Source organism: Pleurodeles waltl, chromosome 2_1 (assembly GCF_031143425.1).
Source record: "Pleurodeles waltl isolate 20211129_DDA chromosome 2_1, aPleWal1.hap1.20221129, whole genome shotgun sequence".
NCBI classification, from domain to species: domain Eukaryota; kingdom Metazoa; phylum Chordata; class Amphibia; order Caudata; family Salamandridae; genus Pleurodeles; species Pleurodeles waltl.
The window spans coordinates 805711378-805734036 of record NC_090438.1 but is presented as its reverse complement, the minus strand read 5'-3'; the positions used below and the strand labels follow the sequence as shown (position 1 = coordinate 805734036).

General features: G+C 44.4%; 1 protein-coding gene across 5 annotated transcripts in view; it reads right to left on the bottom strand.

Moving 5' to 3' along the window:
- LOC138268644 (cadherin-6-like) overlaps window positions 1–22659 on the bottom strand; it is a 220401-nt gene that overhangs the window by 100321 nt on the left and 97421 nt on the right. For 4 of the 5 annotated variants that reach the window (XM_069218496.1, XM_069218506.1, XM_069218514.1 and 1 more), the window contains exon 2: window positions 14041–14398. In XM_069218496.1, coding sequence (XP_069074597.1) covers window positions 14041–14274 — 234 coding nt within the window. In that variant the 5' untranslated portion in view covers window positions 14275–14398. Of the gene's footprint in view, window positions 1–14040; window positions 14399–20244; window positions 20268–22659 lie in introns of those variants that run through there. The other variant, XM_069218523.1, reaches the window with a different exon arrangement.

Below are 22659 nucleotides of genomic sequence, written 5' to 3'. Positions count from 1 at the left end.
ACACTGGCCCCCTCAGCGCCATATTTAACTCCCGGCGCTGAAACGACACACAACTAGGAGGAGGACCTAAATAATGGCGCTAAGCCCGATTAGCATCATTATTTAACGCCCAGTCCGACCAGGCGTTAAAGTGCTGGTAGGTCCATTTCCATGGGGAAATACCATGGAATGGCACATAGATGCCCACTCCAACCCCCAGCGTCACCAACACCCACACCACAGGGACACTACTGGAGGAGGGAGCCCATCGCAGGTAAGTGAATGTGCCCTGTAGTGGGCATTGGGGTAGTGGTAATGACTGCTGTCTATACTAAGACAGGAGTAATTTTTTGGCTGCTTGTGCATCAAAAAATGACACTAGGCTGACTAGCGGCAGATATTTTGCCGCTAATCAGCCTATTGTCATTTTCGACCCACTAGTGCCATTTCCCCTAATGGCATTCATGACCAGCTAGCGTCTTTTTTTGAGATGCTAGTCATTCTTTAGCACCATCGTGCATCATTTCTTAAATATGGCGAACGGACTGCGTTAGCTCGCTTTGAGTAAAATGACGCACAACTGCACTAGTGGAGTTGTGCGCCATTTTTCTTAAATATGGGCCATAGTATTTCTGTTGTCAATCCCTGCACTGGAGCTTTAACAGGCTGCCTAACGCCACAAACACACCTTTGCACCATAGTGCAAAGGTGTGTGTGCTGTCTAGGATAGGTTTTGTACTGAATGATACCCTTCATCTACAAAATATTATGCTTAGGCTAACTTTAAAAAGTGTCCTAGACTATATGTGTGCTGTACTGTGCCACACACACGCATGTGGGAAATGTTTGGAGAAATTACAAGTTTTCTCCAACTTAACACCTGCGTCAAGGATGCATTATTTTTGGAGGAAAGCCCTGTTTCCCAAGGTTGGCACAGCCTTTTCATCAAAAACCATTGTTGATAGTGTAGGAACACCCATGTGCTGCCTGTGGGAACGCCCATGTGCTAACTGTGGGATGATCTCTTGATGCAAAATATCTCAAACCTCTATTTGTGCTACTTCAACGCTAATGTCCAGCTCAAACAACCACTTATGATGGAAAGTATGTATTATATCAACCTTCAGCAACAGTTTGTGCCACTTGTTTTGAATTTGCACTGGTGCAGTCGTGATAAATCTGCGGCTTGCATGTTATTTAACAAAACACGCTTCAAAGTTAAGTATTAGGCCAGCTGCACAGCGCTTATTAGAATAGAAACAATCCCGCTCCCTGAGATAAGCCTATGAAAGGCAACTGATATTTCCATGATTTCAAAAGGCACCAGACTTTACGCTGGCAGTCCACTGTTTCTTTGGTTGCCACAGTCTCCAACCGGAAATTAGGCTTTTCGGAGCTTAACGGATAGCATTATTATTTCTTTAAGCATTTGACTAGCCTCTTCCTGTTTTCCCTCAGGAAGCGCTCTGAAGCATCAATGACGTCCTTGTCCATGCTCCACACAACACAAAATAATAAAACCATACAACATGGCATGAATTACCTCATTGTTTGAATAGCCACTTACCCCTTAGCAGCACTGAACAGTCCTGGGGCCTCATTTACAAGGCCCGTGGTGCAGGGTGGTGCAGCAAGTGTCTTGGTGCGCCACCCTGTGGCACTGGTAAAGGGCAGAAATGTGCTATATCTACAAGATACGGTGCATTTCAGTTCTCTCCCCCAGCACGGGCACACATATTGCTGCCACACACCAAATCAGGCACGCTTGCACCATCATGCGTGCACCTCCATTGTGGGGACGATTGTTTTTGTGCAGGAAGGGGCACACAAGAGGTGTTTTTCTCTTTCTACGTGTGCTGCAGAATGCAGCACACATAGAAAGAGGAAATGATGGGGAGAAATGAAGATATTTCTCCCCACTGCATCATTCTTATGCCACCCCTGAGGTGGCGTAGGAATCTGATGCATTCCCAGACTTGTAAATCTGGGAATGCGTCGGATTCCTTCAGGTTCCATGAGTGCTGTGTGGTAGCACCCCAAGCAACACCCAAGGAACGCCCCTTTCACACAGTGTTATGCGTAAAAGGGGTCCATATTTACAAGGCCGTGGAAAGCCAAGTAAGGTGAAGGTGGCTTTGAGTAGCCTTGTAAATATAGGCTGGAACACTGCGCTACCGATGCATCAAACAATTACATTCTGGTGGCGCAGTGTGCTGCTAGGGTCTCATAAATGAAGCCCCTAGTTTCTCATGAATATCCACAAGGGAGAGCAGCTTGGTAGTATTCATTTCAATGCATAGTTATCTTCTCATTATCTTCATGGGTGACGATCTAGCAAGACCATGTAGTGCTCCGTCGGCAGGGTGGTACCAGATTTCAGAAAGAGGAGGGTCTCTCTGCAGCTCCTAATGCTAGGCTCTTGACATATTGTTCCCAACAGCCAATTCATCCCTGGAAAAACACTTTTTAAATTTAGTCTGGCCTTAGTTTTTATCAGCTCTTGGTGTCTTACATGCAGTGGCATAACAAAGGCCGCTGCAGCCCCCGTGGTGAGGCAGGGCCTGAGCTTTTGGGGGGGCTTTCAGCACCACATCCTAGCCTGAGAGCTCGTGAGTGAGTCTGCAGGAGGGGTCCCTCCAGGTACTTTGTGGGGGAGCCCCCTCAAGTTTCGTTACGCCACTGCTTACATGCACCAGTTGCACCATGTCTTTCTGACAGACATCTGGATGTCCGTGACCAACATATTGTCTTCAATGTAAATCAAGTGGAGGGTCAAGCGGGATGGATTTAACGTCACCGTCATAAGTGTTCTTATAACTTGTAACTTGTTATTGAGAATACCAAGCTCAATTGATGGCTTCTTCAACTACTTACTGGAGAAAAAAAAAATTTTTTATCTCTCGGGATATTCATTATTATGCATAGTGAAATGAATACCTTGTATAGACTGAAATTTACATTTTTCAGTTTTCTTTGTACTCCCAACTGTATTGTATAGCTCAATGCAGACATACATAAAATATATTTAATAATCAAAACAAATACATAAAGATTTTTTTATGATAAGCACGAATAATTGTAATTTCCACATGGTACAATCCATGGAAATGGTTTGGTGTTCAAAATAACAAGCTATAAGTTATTGAACACTAACATCTTAATGACAGTGACGTTAAATCCATCCGGCTAAAGCCCTCCAATAGATTTCTGTTTATGGTATAAGCCCAAGCTCTAGAGGGTGATATACACCTCCCCTTTTATGTTGTAAATTCAACATACTGTCTTCAGGCCTGGGCCTTCAATTGATTTGGCTGTTTAGAGGTTATGTTCACGATTGCACCCAAGACGCAGCTGCTTCTCTCATCCTGTTAGCACTTCCCTATGTTACTGTGCTCCACCTGGTTTTGCACTGCTTCGGGTCAACCTTGTGCATGGAGCAGCCACTGATCTCGGCTACATCCTGAGCCAGAGCACATCCGGCCTCCCAAGGATAATGACCAAATGGACATGAAGAACCTTGATGTTTGTTATCCCACGTTGGGCAGATATTTCTCATGGCTGTCGGTACCAGGCTAGAATGACACTTGGTCATCCATGTCATGAAGCGTCAGCCACCACTACGAGCACAAAGATAGGTCCGTGGTCCTGCAAAGAAAGGAATCAGTGGGAACTACCATAAAGCTGGTCCTGCCCAACGTTCCAGATCCAGTCAGGAGCTCTCAGGCCAGCAGCCGTGCACAGTGCCCGGGGACCCCCTGGAGCTCAGAGCCCCCTCCACACCGCAGGGGCTGCGGGTGCTATTGTTACACCACTGGTACACGCGAACAGCATTTTACTTTGCTACCAAGGAGAAGTTGTGCACCAGTACAGCTAAGAAATTTTTGAAGATCCAGGGAGGGAGGCCTTTGTTGGAGGCCTCGGTCTCGAATGCAGATGGTTCAGGCAAGTCTCTGGAAGTACGTCTGTTGCTGAATTATGTGGTGAACAAAACCTACATAGCTGTGAATCAACTGAACTTTGGCTGTAAGAGGGAGGTACTGACCACCAGGGCTGGACAGCTACTACTGCCAAGATGGACCTATGCGTGGCAGCCAGGTGGACTGCATCTGCCCTGAAAGAGGATGCCACCTTCAGTCTGCCTATCAGAACAAAAAATGAGCTGCATGATGACATGTGGGAGAAGAGGAATCTCATAGCCTTCTTCAGTGAGCTTGTACCTTTCTTTCTAGATCTGTTGGGTTACTTACTTTCAGAATGTTGTTTATAGCCCACGCAGAAAAGAAATATATTATTTGAACCCCAACCCAGGACCACCATACTAAACTAATCTCCAGGTTTCTCTTGGCACCACCGAAGGCCATATTTAGTCCCCCTGGACCACCAGAAAATATTGACTGTAAATTGTGGGTTTAGAGGCACAGGTCAATGTATTAACCATCATCTTAGATCTTAGAAAAGGGTATTTGAGGCGTGCTGGTGCCCTGATCAGATGTGATCGAGTGGCTACTCGGCTGGAGGATCCCAGCAGAATGTGTCAATCACACCAGGCACTGGACAACCTACACCCTTCACTGCACAAGACATCACCAATGTCACTCAGAATCAGTTGTTTTCGATTGCCAAGTTGGGGGTGGACACTATCCTTCGAGTGGAGGGTCTGCATTAGTCCAGGGGGGTTGGGAAGGGTGATATGACAGGTGCATTGAAAACTCAGCAAGATTCATCAGGGGTAACAGAGGAAATCGCTGTAAGGTACACGCTGAACCTGCTATTTGTATTTGAAGTGCAGCACTGTAAACTTCCACTCTTTGCAGGGCATCTTTTCAAAACTGTCAATTGAGCTACTGTGTTTTCTGCATTAACCAACTGCCAGAAGCGTTAGTCTTGGCTCCTTTGCCCTGCACAGCATCGCAATAGTCCTGACTAATACCTTTCATTGGACCTTATAGGCATAGACTGCATATTATCTGAAATTATAGCGCTTAGTTCTTAGGAGCTATAATAGTGTTTGAGGATCTATCTCTGACAAGGAAGTTTTAGAAACATATAGTTATCATTTTTTATCCTCATTTCTGTGTGACAGGGTATCCTTATGTCTATCACCATCCTTTCCTTGTCATTGCATAAGCCTTAGGCTGAGCAGCCAAGTTACCTAAAGGACTGAAGTGTGAAAAGGGAGTACTAGGGCAATCCATTTGAGTAAAACAGCATTGTGGCCACAGAAAACAGTAGTAAAAAACACTTATTTATTACAGTTGATACTAGTAACCTCTAAATGTGCGGGGAACTCCATGAAAACTTTCAAAACCCTCAAAAGAAAAGCTGCCTCTGAGTTACAAAGAATGTTTACTCTGCAATAATATTTGAGCTTAGTCTTAAAGATGTTGATAGAGTATGCATTCCTTCTGGAGAGGAGCAGAGAGTTTCTAGAGCTTTCGGCATGTCCAGAGAAAGATGACTTCCTGATCCTCTGTCATATGAAGCTTGGGAATTCCAGAGGCAGTCCTTACTTAATTCCAGAGATATTAACTTTCAATCCAAGATATGTTAGTGGGCTCAGATGGACTTGTTTTTACGTGTTCACAAGTTTAAGACGGCACCTTTAAATGTCCTCACCAAACAATATGCTTTGCCATCGCCAAGGGCAATAGGAGATACCTCTAGCCTTCTCTTAATGGCATCAGTTTCTTTTGAAAGTCTTGCACATTTCAATTGTTCAGGTCATAACAGTGAGGATGTTTTTCAGGGTAGGATGTGCTCGCCGCAATGGATTTGAAATAATTGGAACCAAAAGCATTCTAAATGTCACCGCTAGAGGGCAGCGACTGCCTTCATTGAAGCGACAGTCCTCGTCTAAGTTAAACATTAAAAACAATGCCGCGGGAAGGAGGATGCATATTTTTTCCCCTGAAATGTTTAATTATAAATTAAGAACGAGCAAACAGATTCTTCTACACGCAGCGCGGTCAAATTTCTTTGTCGCTTGCGAATAAATCGGTACAAGGGTTCTGCTAGCAAATCTCGGCCTTGAAATACTTGGAAATTCAAACACCCAGCTTTGACAACCCCATTTACATTCGCATGCAGTTTTTGTAATTTACCTTTTTCCTGACTTGCACTTGCACATTACATTTCAAATACGCTCACATTCGTCATGTACGAAAATAGCCACAGATGCAAGAAATATTTATCGCGCGCGCCTCTTGCAATAATACGGTTAATGCGCCCTGTGTCAGGTGTTATCAGTCACTATCATTTTAAAACAAACCTTCATTTGCGCTAAATAGCTTCCGTTCGCTTCCAACGCCCACTGGATTAGAAAGACCATTCATGGTGGGTTTTGGAACATGTGACGCACATATTATACATACAAAATGTGCATTCTACTGACACAAGCAAGGGCAATTTGTCTTTGTCAATTTATTCCAAGGTAAAATATTCGTTTTCGCCATCAATTCTATTTCCACTATGGCACAAATCACGTATTTCTTATTGTTTCACAGAGTACTATTTAAATTACACGGAGGATGGTTAGAGTAGCCTTTAACACACGTCATGACGGGTGCGTTGAGGCATGCGGGCTACAGTTTCACTTTTTGACACTTGCATAGACCTGGTGGCGGGAACACCAGCAGGGTCGGACTGGGATCACAATTAGGTCCGGCCACTCCCATAAAAAGTGGCCCACTTCCAGGATTGCCCCTTTCATTGATGACCATTTGCCTAGTCTCATTGGACTTACTTTTAGAGAAATGTTGTTAAATTAAGCATTTGAAAGTTTATAGAACTGGTAAAGTCGGTGACAACTAGAAGCACCGCAGTTCCAGGCTGGCAAGGTGAAATTAAACGGCCGCAACCACCTTTCTGACTAGGGGCGTTTTTCATTTAACAGCATGACCGGTATTTTAATGTCCAGCTGGCCGTTTTTTCATTTTTGACAGCAGCTGGTCGTTGTTTTTTCAAACAGCATGACCAGTACTTTAAAGTCATAGGTAGTACGGAAATGAAGAAAATCACCCTAATCTGGTATTTTTTTAATTCTGGTCATTACATACTTTAAAAGCAAACTTAATGCAAAACCACATTATAACTAGTCCTAGACAAAGGCAGAAAAGCCAATTTAAAAAGGAATATGAATGTCTTTATGTAAAGAGTCCTCATTACATATAACACGGCTCAGTCCTTTGCAGAATCTGACTGATTATTTTTCTTTGTGTAGCTTTATATAGCGTGAATGCGGCTCAAAAGTATTGGAGCCATTTACATGGCCACTAGTTACACTGCAGAAGATCAAATTCAGTTTTATTTAGGCCCCGAGAAAGTAATTGATTTGCCCACAAGCACACATGATTCTGAGGGATGCTGAGACTCGAAAGTACTTTACAGCTTTCTATTTTTTTCTTGTTTCTGGGAAAGGTCCCTTACGGTGAGGCCTATGCAATCGCAACCCCCCCTCCTCCCCCACCACCTCCCGCCACAATAGTATTTAGATACACCTGACATTCTTATATTACACGCGTATGACTTTCCTATAACGCTTTGAAAAGTACAATACTTAACTTCAAAATCTACACATCTTAGGCACTAGTGAGGTGACAACTATCTGAGGGCATGATGGCAAGGGCATCAATGTGTTGAGCTACAGCCTGTTTCCAAAGGGGTTGGGCCTAGCAGGTGCTTACAATAAGAGCCCTCCACCACCCACTCGAGGTTGCTGCTCAGCAGGAGCTGCTGAATTTGTCCTGATGTCAGAAGATTACACCGGGACAAGGCTCACACATTTCATTAGAGTTGGCCGGACCAGGGTCAATAATTGCTGTCGGATGTGGGATCTGAATGGATCTCGAGCATTTCCAACCCTGATTGGCGGCATAGTCAGGGACCAGCTTGGCATGTTTTATCTTTAATTTGAGTGGACTTTTTGTGTGTGCTGTGAAGAGCACTCTGGAGGACAATATTGCACCTTGCAGAAATGATCGCTAACAAGATGGCGCATTGTCGCAGTGTAAATGCCACAGAACAAAACATTGCAAAAGAGTTTGAAGTGAAAACGAACTGTCAGCTAATTAAATTCATTTGTGTTTTGGGTATGTGTAGAGCTACTGCACACTGCTGCTTCTTGGCGCCTCAGGTTGGACTGGCAGACGTGTGAAAGGATGAGATTTATTTATAGGGAATCAGCCGAGACTTGAAGGCAACTTGGACTGACACAAGTGAATTCCTCTGCTGTTCAGAAGCCAGGCCGTGAAAAGAAGATAAAGGGGCATTATTTACAAGAAAGTGGCGCATCATAGATGATGCGCCACTTTTCTTGCGCCCCCCCCCAGTGGCCCTAGCGACACCATGGTTGCACCATATTTACAATACACCTGCAATTAGCACAATAGTGTTACATTTTTTATGCTATTGTGGTGCTTTGCTAAAATAGTGTCAAAAATGTTTACGCTAGTGAGGCAAAGCACAGGGAGGCCTATTGAATACAATGGGTTTGTCATTTTAAGGCCTGCTCTGAGCAGGCGTTAAAAAATATGGTGCGTAAAATGGCACAATGAAATCTTGTAGATTTCGCTGCGCCATTTTTTAGGGCCTTCCTGTGTCGGAACACCCCCCCCCCCCTTGTATACATTTTGCCTGGCACATACATAATGTGGTGCAAGGGTTTAGAAAGTGATGCAATACAAGCATTGCGCCACTCTGTAAATATGGCATGTCTGAAATCCCTACCCAATGCCACCTTAGCATTAAAAAAATATGAAGCTAATGTGGCGCAAGGCAGTGGTACGGGCTTGTAAGTATGCCCAAAACTGCTTTGTGGACCAAACCTGAAGCGACCAATGTGGGAAGGCTGTCTGATGATGATATACAGTCGGCTTTTCTTACCCCTAGTATAGCTCTCGCTGGACGTTTTGCACACGCTATAAATGGTGCATGATCCGGTGGGGATCCCTCCTCTATGATATTCATGGAAACGGCCGGGACCCCGAAAACGGCATTTGTTGATATGGTCCTTTGGTGTGAAGTGGGCAAGGTAGAAGATTCACTTTAGGTTGTTCACCTGGAATTAACAACTACCTGAACCCCCACGTTTATTTGTTTCTTCAGAGTGAGTTTGGCATCAGTTATCAGCCCAAGATCTGAAACAGCTGGCACTGGCTGTGCACGCACATGTTCAAAGGTATTCTCAGGGCCACTGGGATTGTGGAGCAATAGAAACACAAATTATGTGGCAGGGTGGAATTAATGCAGCAGGAAGAAAAGGACAAATATGAGGCATAACGCAGCACATTCTGTTTCGTCTTTTGGACATACATTAACACTATCTGGACAAGATTCCCACCTCATTCGTACGCGTTTAAAATCTAAGTACAGCAATTAATGATTAAAAGGTGTTCGGGTAACTGTTACAGAAGGTTTGCCAGTACGCGGAAGCATGTGTGGCGTTTTTTTCAGTAATTTATGAGCTGTGCAAATTATGCAGCTAATGTAGGATTACGTGGGAGGTGTAGTAAATCCTAAAATATGCGGAAAAATAGAAGCCACAGAATTGTATAAACCCAATGGCCATGCTTGTACTGGAAAAGAATCACTACAAGTTTGAATTTATTTTTTAGATGTCATGGATTAACAGTAACCTAAACAGAAGCACAGTGAATTCCTACCTGAGGTTATTTCTGTATAGACTTAGAGTACAAAGCACAAACGATGCAAGTTTTTACCAGCTGACCATCATTTTTGGCAGTGTGATCTGTGTGGTACTGAGGGCAAAGGTCAAAGTGCGACTTTTAGGTGACCTTCGACATATTGGTGGGAGGGAATGGTCAGATATGTTGCCTGGTGTTTGCCCTGGTAAAACCACCAGCTACACAGGTACAATTTACTGGCCTTTGGATTTTTGATAGTTAGTGCCCTCAAAGGGGAGAAACTTCAGTTCACTCCAGTCCTCTTTTCTTCCGCAGACTTGTCTCCCTATAGATGTTTCTGGGCGAGGCTTGCTGTGAAGCAACAGATCTCCATGCACAAAAGAGCTACCTTTAAACCCCTTCCAGCAAACGTAGACTTGGATGAGTGCCATAGCTCCAATTTGTGAAAGAGCGGCCCAGTGCTGTTCAGTGCATCAGGCAAAATAACATTTTGCCCATGAAGCAACCCCACCCACTGACAAAAAGCACTATTTTCGAGCCTATTATTGCTTTTTATTGTATATTGGCAGAATCGCTATTTGGCCCAAGGCTGATGTCTTTCCTCAACTAGTGAAAGCCAATACATGACCTTAAGTATGCCTACTCATTTTTATTTTGCTCACAAGACTGACCACAGTGACTAACTGCTCAATGCTAAGAATTTTGGGAAATTCTACAAGGTTACGTCAGAGTGGCTGGAGCATTTAGTTGATTCCAGTAACAAAGTGCTATTTCTATGAATATGGACGCTATAGGAATTAGTCTCAATCCCTCAAGAAATTGTTAGTAGAATGGGAATCTTTCACAATTCGTGAAATCTGTTGCCATGTGTAGATTATGGATGAGTGCAAATTGGAAGATCCCTTAACTAGTGTGTGGGTACCCATACGAACGCTCACGAGATAATGCAGTGGTATATTTACACAGCACACCCAGCTTCTCACTGTCCAAAAGGGGAGGGATGACCATTCTGCTCCATCACACCAGCATCTGCTCTGTGACATGACGGGTAACATAACGTTGCAATAGAAACTGGAGTCTAAGAAAAAGGGGTTAAAAGCAGCAGCATAACTAATGTGTCAAGGGCCTTGGCCAAGGAAGGAAATGGCTGATGTCTGATTTATAAAGTATAACAATAATCGGGTCAGTGGGCCCCTCAGGCCTTAGAACCCCAGTGCCACTGCACCTGCTGCACCGATGGTCAAAATACATTTTTTGTACAGTGGCATTTCACTGGTAGAAACCACTTTGTCTCTGTGAACAGTGAGCCTGTACTGGGATGGATCACTATACTGTCCAGGAAAAGTAGCTCCGGGCATGATGTGGGCCTTCGGTCAGAGGACCGGGGATGTAGGTTAATCTAGCATGATATGTATTTCCCCAGCACATCATGTGTTTACTCAAAGTCTGAGGTGCTTCTACAGAATAGAAGGGCTGCCTTGGTGTTGTACCCTGCCACTTTATTTGCCCCATCAAAGCTTCATTTGTGCAGGTCAATGCAGGAGATGGGCAAATTAACTCATTTTTGGGGTCTGGGACGTATTTTTCATCATCAGACTTTGGTCCTGAGCAAAAGAGGTGAGAGAATGATAGAAGGAAGAGAAACCTGGTAAAACAAAAGCAAAAGGACAAGGCAGGTTAAAAAACGAACCTGCAAGAGGGAGGTAAAAGGCAGGGTTTGTAGGGTGAGGAACGACAGAGGTGAAATCAAGACTAGATATCCTTGGTGTTTGACAACCCCGGCATTCAGGTGCTGGGCGACAGCTCCCCGAGACAAGCTTTGGCAGCCCACCCCCTCTCGTCTCCACCAGCTTCCTCCCTTCTACTGTGCAGCAGTGGCTCTGAGCACATGTTAGCACCACTTCAACACATGCCTATTACATATATTCTTATCAGCAGAAAATGGAAGCACCACGGCCCATATTTATACTTTTTGACGCTAAACTGCGCTAACGCAGTTTAGCGTCAAAAAATTTAGCGCCGTCTAACGCCATCCTGAAGCGCCATGCGGGCGCCGTATTTATGGAATGGCGTTAGCCGGCGCTAGCAGACCGGCGCTGCCTGGTGTGCGTGGAAAAAAACCACGTAGACCAGGCAGCGCCGGCGTAGGGGGAAAATGGCGTTAGGGCGTCTTAAAATGGGGCAAGTCAGGTTGAGGCAAAAAAATCGCCTCAACCCGATTTGCGCCATTATTTTCGACGCCCAGACGCCATTTAAATGACTCCTGTCTTAGTAAAGACAGGAGTCATGCCCCCTTGCCCAATGGCCATGCCCAGGGGACTTATGTCCCCTGGGCATGGTCATTGGGCATAGTGGCATGTAGGGGGGCACAAATAAGGCCCCCCTATGCCACCCAAAAAAAAAAAAAAAATGTAAAAAATTATACTTACCTGAACTTACCTGAATGTCCCTGGGGTGGGTCCCTCCATCCTTGGGTGTCCTCCTGGGGTGGGCAGGGGTGGCAGGGGGGGTCCCTGGGGGCAGGGGAGGGCACCTGTGGGCTCATTTTGAGCCCACAGGCCCCTTAACGCCTACCCTGACCCAGGCGTTAAATAGTGACGCAAATGCGGGGTTTTTTGACCCGCCACCTCCCGGGCGTGATTTTTGCCCGGGAGTATAAATACGACGCATTTGCGTCGCCGTCATTTTTTTAGACGGGAATGCCTTCCTTGCATCTCATTAACGCAAGGAAGGCGTTCACGCAAAAAAATGCCGCTATTTGCCCATACTTTGGCGCTAGACGCGTCTAACGCCAAAGTATAAATATGGCGTTAGTTTTGCGCCGAATTTGCGTCGAAAAAAACGACGCTAATTCGGCGCAAACGGAGTATAAATACCGGCCCACATGTCTTAGATATCCTTGGATGGGAAAGCAAATGTGTCCGAGAGGAATGTGTGAATGACGCAATAGGCCACATGTATGACACCGTGGTACTGCTCGAAGGTTGCTAGTGTGAGGATGCTGTGACAATACTTGGTTGTATAATTGCACTATTCCCAGGGCCATTGGAGTTAAGCATTACGCGGCCACAGCATTTTCCACCTAATTAATAACGTGCTGCAGTTGCCACATAACCCATCATGTCCTGCCTAATTTTCAGATTTTAACAAAAAAGGGTTGTTTCTAGCTCAAAAGTATTAAAAGTGACTAAGATCGCAATGACGTGTGTTGCTGCGCAGTGAAAGGCACTATTCAAAGGTGGACTAGGTGTGTTTTTGTTGCTTACTTCTGTATTTGGGTGGTATGCTGAAAATAATGAGGCAGAAGCTTTGCCCAGAAAATATTAACATGTATAAACATTCCAAAATAATGATGTAATATAATATGATCACAAAATGTGGTGCATTACACCATATAATCTGCCTTTTCTTGATGGATATTTTAGTCAACCCTGCTACTTAATCTGGTCCTCCACTGGAGCATAATTACAGTGGCCCTCACTGTACTACAAAGATTTCACGAGTTTAACGGACTGGACACCACCCCCCCCCACATTTCTCCCACTGTGTGTGCACTTGTGAACACGGTCTGTACATTTGAAAAGGTACTTCAGGCTGAGCGTTAGGACTTGGAGTGCTGTGGTGAGAATCCTCTACCAATGTAGGCCTCACAGGCATAGTTATAGGTAGAACGTGTAGGTGCAATGTGATCCAGGGAGTGAGTGGCAAACTCAACCCAAATTATCATTTTTTTAAAACCACCCATCTCCCCTGCTTCTTTCAGGGCCCAGGGGACCCTTGCAACAACACTGTTAGATAAAATATCTGTCTTGTGGACCTTAACCTCTGGTCATTTCTAGGTTTATAACGACTTATATATCATGTCAGTAGGTGTGCGGCCTAGAGTCTTGTGTGAAAGTAGTGCTGGCAAATCATGCCATCTACCCGCCACAACCACATATGCATATTACTTTGTTAAATAGGAAGATGATGTATGTGTAGGTGATTTGAAGATAAAAGTATTTAGCATTTTCCTCATGCTCATCTACTCAGCTCCAAGAATAACAATTCACCAAAGTGCCTGAGGTCGCTGATGTGACATCACACACCCTCTAACTGCTCATGTCATCACAGGTTTCACTCCTTGATCTACCCATAGCCTCTCAATTAGTGCCTATGAGCTGGAGAGGCTCCAGGGATGGGGCAAGGTGTGGAGAAAGTAAACATCACTCCAAAAACCGATGTTAAAAATCTCTTTCGCCATGGGCAAGGTCTTCATAACCATTACAACTATGGCTAAGAAGAGCAGTGCTGGAGTTACCAAAGGTCATTCAATGTCAAGCAGAAGCTACTCCTAGCTACCGCAATTAGGGTAAATGCTGAAATCATCAGTGGTGTGTGAAGTCAGACAGGGCACGGTTACTTCATGCATGCTGCTTACCTTTCCAACGTACTGATAATCTGATCCTGTGTACTCCTCGAGAAGAAAGAACTGGTTCCACATCCAACTCCTCTTTGACCTGCTCAGCTCCAGGCCGCTGTCGGCCGAATGCTGCCAGTCCTCTTCCGACTCCAGCAGGCTGTCGGTAATCCTTTGGTCTACTGGAGTTGCAAGGCTTCGTTGGGTCTGACTGACCCCTGCTAGCAAGAGCAGGAAGCAGTAGCAAGTCCTCATCCTGAAGCCAAGGTTAGTCCTTTGTTCTTTTCTGCCCCTCAGTTGGCTGACCCTACTCCACCGTATCCAGCCTCACGCGTGCGTGCTCTATTTCTCGCGGGGCCTGTCTGTGGTCTCAGCGGATCTGTGGAAGGAACAATGGCAACACATTAGTCATCTGCAGCGGTACTTGTAATGCGGCTTGACAGCAAAGAGGGCAAAAAGAAGTAGGACAGAAAATGTAATTGCACGAAACCCCAGGACCAACTCTGAATTCTTATAATTGGCCTTCAAAAGCAGTACTGCATGCATTGTGCCAAGGAGAGAGACGTGTACAGCCTCCCTCTATCAGACATGCTGCTTTATTCCTCCCTAACCCTTTCCTTTTCATTTAATTTGAATCAAGTCTATAAATCACTGATTTGCTGCCCCATGAGTCGCAGAGAGTCGTGCGCTTTGGGACTTGTCACCTGCTTAGTCCTACATTTCTTCAGTTTGAATGAACTTTTTTAGTTGCAATGTGACATGGCGACAGCCTCCTGCATGTTTAGAAGTGGGAAGGGACAGCACTTTGCGGTAGACGTTACGCAAGGGAGTTGAAGGGAAGGCTTATAGAAGATGGAAGCCAAAATGTCAGGTTGGCATGTAATGACTGCAAGGTGGAGGGAGTTAAACATGTCACTGCGTACCAATGGTACTCATTGCACCAACATCAATTGCCCATTTAATTCACCCTCCAGCTTTTGTGAGAGAAGACTTGGAAGTGTATTTACTAAACTACTTTGCAATACAGTGCCGCGCAACAGTAAAAAATGCTGCACGAGAATGAGAGCAGGACAGTACTATATATACAGAGATATGGCATTCTCCTCTTCTCTACCTAATGCCGGCACACCACCAAGCGGCGGAGAGCCATGCACACATCTTTGCACCATAGTGCAAAGTTGTCTGCGTGAGTCTAGCATAGGTTTTGTACTGACAAAGTACCTTTCCAGTACAAAATACTATGCTTGGACTAACTTAAAAACTTATCTTTCTTCGTAAGTGTGCTGTAAGGAGAAGCACACATGCAAAGTCAGAAAAGAAAGGAGGAATAAAAGCCTTTCTTCTTGATACCACCTATTTCTAAAGAGCACTATTTTTTATGCAAAACCCTTTCTATTTTTTTAGCAGATAGCGTCTTGCATCACAAACCATAAATGGTTGCATGTGAATGTTCATGCACCACCATGGAACGCCCCATTGATGCTAAGTAATGCACAGCAGCACTGGGCACAACTTTGCTCTATTTTCTAAAGAATTTTCAGCACAAAAATGGTTGCACTGGCAATTAAATTGAAAAAAAAGATTTAGTGCTAGTTTGCATCACCTTTCTAACACAAACATGGCACAAAATCTTAGTAAATATACTCCTTAGTCTAACAACTTATTTGTGGGCACTGGAGCCGGGAAACTATGGGTATATTTAGGAGGGGATTGCAACATGCTTGCACCATGCAACATCATATATGCATGGCGTAAAACATTAAGTCATATTTTTGAAGCCATGCAAAGCCCCTTTGCCTGGCTTTGAATGGCTTAAAAAATATGGAGTAAGGCAACATAGTGCAAATCGCTGCATTGTCTTACTCTGTGCTAGGGAGACATTCCATGGGCGTTGTGTGGGTGTTCCCACACAACTCCTATGGTTTTTGATGCAATCCCAGATTTACCAACACTGGTAGACCTGGGAATATGCCAAAATCCTACACCTCTTCAGGTGAGGGGTAACGAGAAGTATTTTTTTCTACTCGTTTTTTCTTTTTTCTGTTTGCTACATTCTGCACACATAGAAAGAGGAAAGAGCCACTCAAGATTGTTTTTTGTGAAGGAAGGTGCCCCTTCATGCATTAAAAAAATCCTACATGCAACAAACACAGACACCCTTGCACCATGGTGGCACTAGGCACCCAAAGGGGTGCCAACGCAGGGGGAAGAACAGGAATGAGCTGTATTGAATGAATACGGCACATTCCTGCCCTTTGCCTGTGGCGCAGGGTAGTGCAGCAAGAGGACTTGCTGTGCTGCCCTGCGCCACAAAGGCCATGAATCTGGGCCTATATTTCCAAGGCAGCCTTCTGCACCTAATGTGTGATCCTGGACAAATAATTTTATCTCTATGGCACTCTTGATTTGCCAAATTGGGGAGCTCTAGAAAGCAATATGCAAAGGAAAAAACGGAATTAAGGGCTTTATTTAGAACTCAGTGGAAGGGTTACGCCATCACAACGGTGACAGATATCCTGTCTGGTGAAGTTTAAATCCCATTCTATCCTATGGGATTTAGATTTTGGCGGATGGGATATCCGTCACCGTTGTGACGGAGTAACCCGTCAGCCGCAATCTAGATTAGGCCCTAAGGCCCATATTTATACTTTTTGACGCACAACTGCGCCAACGCAGTTGTGCGTCAAAAATTTTGACGCACATTCGGCGCAAACAGAGTATATTTATGCCCCTAAGTGTTTTATGGAATTTGGACATTTAAAAACACTTGCAGTGAATGTAGCTAGTTGAAGATCAAACTGGAAGAAAACTTCAAGGAGCTAGAGCCATGATTGGTAAGGTACATTTCTGCGATCTACATAATCCTGCATTTAAGTAAATGACACGGAAAAGTAATTCAAACTACTGTCAACCTTAAAAAAGAAGAACAAAGCATGGATAATTAAAGCAATGTACCAAATGTCCATCACTGAGCAGCAATCACAACAGGGGAAGAAGGCTATTAGTGCTCAGAAATGCCATCCCCGAGGTGGTTAGTCACTGCTAAAATAGATCATGAAGAGAAAGTGGCCATTGCCATGCTTTGCTGTGCAACGTTGTGATCGCCAGCTCACTAGTCCTCGGTTTCCAGATTTATGTAGCACCCCCATAAGTCCTTCATTGTGTTCAGATGTAGAAAATTACAAGGAAAAGGCCTTTATCTTTTTAGTCCTGAAGCATTTACTATGTGTATAACCTGCCTCATGCAGTGCTTAATTTGTAAAAGAAAGTGCGCTGTGCCCAAAGCTTTGCTCAGAAGCCTATGCAATTAAAAGTCAATATGCGAATACCAAAGCTTGGAGTCTTAAATCCACCTCATGCCTCTATAATTCAATATCAGACACTCCCTGTCCTTTTAGCTCACTCTTGCAGGATCTTGTTTTTTTGCTTTGTGTTTTTTTTCTCCATCTTTCTCTTCCTCCGTCTCCCCGATTTGTCTGTTTTACCCGCTCTTGCTTTTGGTGAACATCTGATGCAGAAAAATAAGTGCTGGTTCCAAAGGTAAGTGCCAGGGGCCTCCACCGGACACCACCGGCCCAGGTTAAGCACTGATCTACTGACTGGCAACTTCTTTGAGAAAGTCCTATTAATTGTTTTAAAAGGGTGTGCTGTGTTTGCTATTCCTGGCTCTTACTGCATACGCAGGGTATTTTGTCATGTTAACTACTGACGCTCTCGGTGGGGTACAGGTGAAAGGAGGCCTCAGTATTCCGGAGGTTTTCTAAGGGTGTATCATATGAACATAAATTAAGAAATGTGCTTGCTTTACAAAATAAAATACAAATATCATGAAATATACATTAACAGCGGAAGGGTAAAAATTTTGCATGGGTGTCCAAAAGAAACAGTGGAAGGATTGATGAAAAGGTGCATGGATGGGAACCTGGATTGAAAGGTGAAAGGATGGACGGGTGGATTGATAAAAGGAGGGGGAAATAATAGATGGATCGATGGATGATGGGAAAAAGGATGGGTGAATGGTTGGAACTATGAGTGGAAGCATGAATTGAAGACTGTAATGATGGAAGGGTGGTTGGACAGAATGGTATAGGAAGGATGGATGAAATGTTGAAACGTTGGATGGATGCAAACGTATACAGGTGGGTAGATGGATGAACAGACGGATGAAAGGCTTAAAGGCTGGAGAGGTGGATGGAGGGATGATGGGACCTCTTCGAGGGTGGTTAGGGCTGATCAGTGCTTTAAATGGGCCAGTACTGAGTACCAGCACTTTTTTATTTTGAGAGGGAGAGTACGGGCAAATCTCAAGAAAAACGTAATACATTTAATTGGAGAGTACCAGAACTTCTCAGAAACAAGCATGTACTCTGGCACAGAGCACCTGCACTTTAATTTTCCAATTTCAAGCACTGGAGCTGATGACATCTGAGGTATGGATCGAAGTGGGGGTAATTGAATTTTCTGTTTACTCCGTTGTGAGTTGCTATGCTCACCAGCATGTGTGTTATGTTTATTGGAAAGGTAGTTTCTTAAGTTCAGAGTCCCAAAAATATGTTCTTTACAAAACTGAACTCAATGTTTGAAATTCAGCTTTTAATTTCTGTTTTCCACTTTGTCGCACTGTTTCTTTCTGTCTCTCCAACTCTCTCACTCTTTCCCTCTCACACATACATCCTTTGTCTCTCCCTGCATCTGCCTTTTACTCTCTTTTCCTTTCTCTTTCTGTCTTTTTCCTTTTCTCTTTCTTTTCAAAACAAACCCACAACTCAAAATAATTACAAAATTCATATACAGCCTCTGTCATGAATGGAGGAAATATGTTGTTGACAAAACACTGATTAATCCTCATTTTAGGTAATAGGGCAATAAAACTGACAGGGAGGTGAGCCCTAAGGGCAATAAAAGGTTTTACAGAAAAGTAATAAAATATGTCTTGTAACAGTTTCCATACTTCGGCCAAGATTTATGATAAAGTGGCGCTGCGCGGTGCTGCACCAAAATAGCAATGCTGCGCCTCTTTTGAAATGCAGGGGTGCACTTTATTTAGAGGAATACGGCACACCCCTGCATTTCCCCCTGTGAGCATGCTGAATTAATTAATTGAATTGAAGGGTGTCTGCATTGAGGGGATAGATTGTTTATGTGCAGGAAGGAGTTCCTTCCTGCACGTAAACAATCATCCATGGCATTTTGCTTCTTCTATGTGTGCTGCAGAATGCAGCACACATAGAAAAAGCAAAAAAACAGGAGTAATAAAAGTATTGCTCCTGGTTTTGCCATGATAACGCCAACCCTGGGGTGGCTTTAGTTTTTTGGCGCTGCATCAGGTTTATGTCAACTCATAAGTCTGAGGCTGCGTCAAAAGCAAAGGGTGTTGAGATGGAACGCCCACAGCAACACCCATTGCACGCCCCTCCTTTAAAAGGAGGCGTAATGCCACAAAAAAGTGGTGTTCACCTCCTTGTAAATATGGAGCAGTGCTTAGCGCCACTAGGAGCGTCACGAAAAGTGACGCTCCAGTGACTCTAGGTGCTCTTAAATATGCCCCTCTCTCCTGGAGCATAATTTGAATGTGTTTTTTACTTTTGAAATGGTATGGCCCCTTGGGTGATGTAATGTACACTTGTATGATCGAACTCCTTCAGGGTCTAAGAATCTGCCCCATTTAGTATAAAAAGACATTAAATTATCAATTCACTCCCACTTGATCAAGCACCAGCACTTGAACAGTCCTTCACAGCTTAACCTGCTGAAGAAGGAAATCCCAGGGACAGAGTCATGTTCAAATATTTGCAAATCTTATCGCTCAAAACAAAGTGAAAATATGGGTTTCTAAAATTATAAACTCCAGGCTATATATTCATTCCTCTATGTAAAGTCTCACGCTATTGCCACATTTGTAATTGCAATGTGCACCAGTTAATGCACCCAATGTTCACATTCTCTTATTGGGAAGAGAGGTAGAGAAGCAGAGACAGGTCATAAGGGGTAACTGTGATAAAAGTATACCAAAAAGGACAAAACGCCTCTCAATAACCTGTTCTAAATTAATGCCACAAATGTAAATCCATGTCTGTTTCTAGACATGGATCATTGATATCAAGCCTGTACACTGCATGCCTTTCTACCTCCTCATCAAATGCCTGTATGTAGCACAGCCGTCTGCTTTCATAGATCAATCCAACCATACTTTTCACATGAAGATCAACCCAAGTCTAGACGCACTTGTTCATGACATTATCCAAGGCGACAAGCATTCTTCAAAATTCCCTCTGGCTCTGGAGCTTGTTCTATTCATGGATTTACACCGCTGTGAAAAGACCTGGTAGGTGTTAGAGGAAACACATGGGAAACCGCCTATGGAAAGTCTGCTGGAGCCCTAGGGCAAACTAGAAAAGGCCAGAATGACCCACCACTTATCAAAGGAGAACACCAAATATACTCTCTCTGTGGTGTAAGACAAGAATTGCAGGGTTTGTTATATACAGTCAACCAATCAAGATCCCTTTGTTTTCATTAAGGCATTGCTAAGCGTGTCTATCTCGAGAATATGAATGGCTGACCTCTGTAATAAAGCCTCTGCTCAAAGAGGAGGCAGCAACAATTTCAAAACAGAAATTGTTCCTTGTGCTTCAGATCAATGATATGCATGCTATTGGCTTACTGCAATTAATCGAGCAGTTAGCTAAAAATGGATAAGTATAGATTGGGCTTTCATTCACATAAATAACAATGGTGGTCATTATGACTCTGGAGGTCTCCTGACTGCCAGGGCAAAGGTGGCGGTTTCACCGCCAATAGGCTGGCGGTGAAGATCGCCACATTATGAGTGTGGCGGGGTTGCCTCTGCCAACCCGCCACATGTCCACTCATACTGCCAGGGCGGTCGTAGCCGCTGGGCCGGAGATGTGCATCTTCGACCCGGCAGTCCACAGAAGACCACCAGCGGTATCAGGAGCCGCCTTTCCACCAGGGTTTTTGCAGCGGTAGCACCGCCATGAAAACCCTGGTGGAAAGGCCACAGCTGACAGGAAATTTCTTTCCTGTCACCGGTAGATGACTCCCCCCTCAACAAGCACTAAACCTCCTCCTCCCCCACTCCAGACACAGGGCCTCCTACCCCCCTACAGACACAGCGCCCCCCACCCTCCTCCAGACACAATAACCCCCTCCCCGCATACAGGCAAACACACACAGACACCCACACGCACCGTGCATACATTCACCTACACTTACATACACGCATTCACTCATGTGCATCCAAACTTTCATTCACCTCAGTACTCATGCACGCATTCAACCATGCATACTCACACCCATCCAAACACTAATACTCACATTTATCCAAACACGCATACTCACACCCATCCAAACACGCATACTCAGATGCAGTCAAACACGCAATCACCACAACACTCATACTCACATACACACACGCATACACACTTACATGCATACACGCACTCACTTCTACAATCAGACACACATACAACCACGCATACACACATTCATGCACACACGCAGACAAAACACACTCACACATGCACACACAACACTCCCCACCCTTCCACCCCCCTACCCTGTCGGAAGATCAACTTACCTGGTTCGGAGAGGAGGTCGTCTGGCATGGAACAGGAAGGGACACTTCCACCTCTGGCAGCCCCCGACCAGCAGCACACCGGCAGGCCGTTTTATTGCTTATAATATGGCGAGCGGTGTCCTTCGGGGGGGGCGGTGGTGGAACTGGCCCAGCGCCTCTGCTCGCCAGTACGACTACTGCTGGATTGCCACTTCAGTGTGGCGGAAATCCAGCAGTACCCGTAATATGGTGCGCGGAAGACCGCCAGCACTGGCGGTCTTCTGGCGCCCGCAGCTTTGGCGGTCTTCAACAAAGACCGCCAGAGTCATAATGACTGTGTTTTGTATCTTTTAACCAGTGTTTCCTTCCTTTCTTAATATTTACAGTACATTGTGGCCTTTTGTGCCATGTAAGTATTGTCCTGATGAAGGTTTGGTTTGAATTATATTGTAGTATGAAACTTATTGATTCTCATTGGTAACTTCTACAAGATCTGCAGCATGTCTTTTATATAGACAACATATCTCCTAAACTAGTGTATTCTGTGTCTTCTTTCTATTGCCACCTCTTTCACATAATTGAATCTTACCCATAGTTCAATGGTATACTACATTCATCTGCAATCATAAGATTTTTCTGCATCCTGTTATTATTTAGTAAATATTTAAGGCCTACTACTGATGATTTGTTTATGCAAATATGTTGACATGTCCAGATATGTATGTATATAGACATTTATTATCGATACAGTCCACGTGAAGCTGCATGGAAATCTTCTTCAAGAAAGCAAATTTCAAGTCTAAAAGATCTCTTTCTCTAATATTTTATGGGGTATTGGGCATTTTTCTTTTGTATTTTTTGTTGTGGGTGTTAGGCAGATATTTGCTCTCTGTCTAACAGATGGCTATTCCATATTCAGTACTTTCCTGTTCCCTCTCTGGCAGAGGCCTTCTCTGTGTGTAGCAGACCCTGCTCCCTTCCTAGTAGAGGTCTGTATCTGGCAGAGGCTGTTCTCAGTCTAGTAGATGACTGTCTGTGTCTATAAGATGCATTGCTCTTTC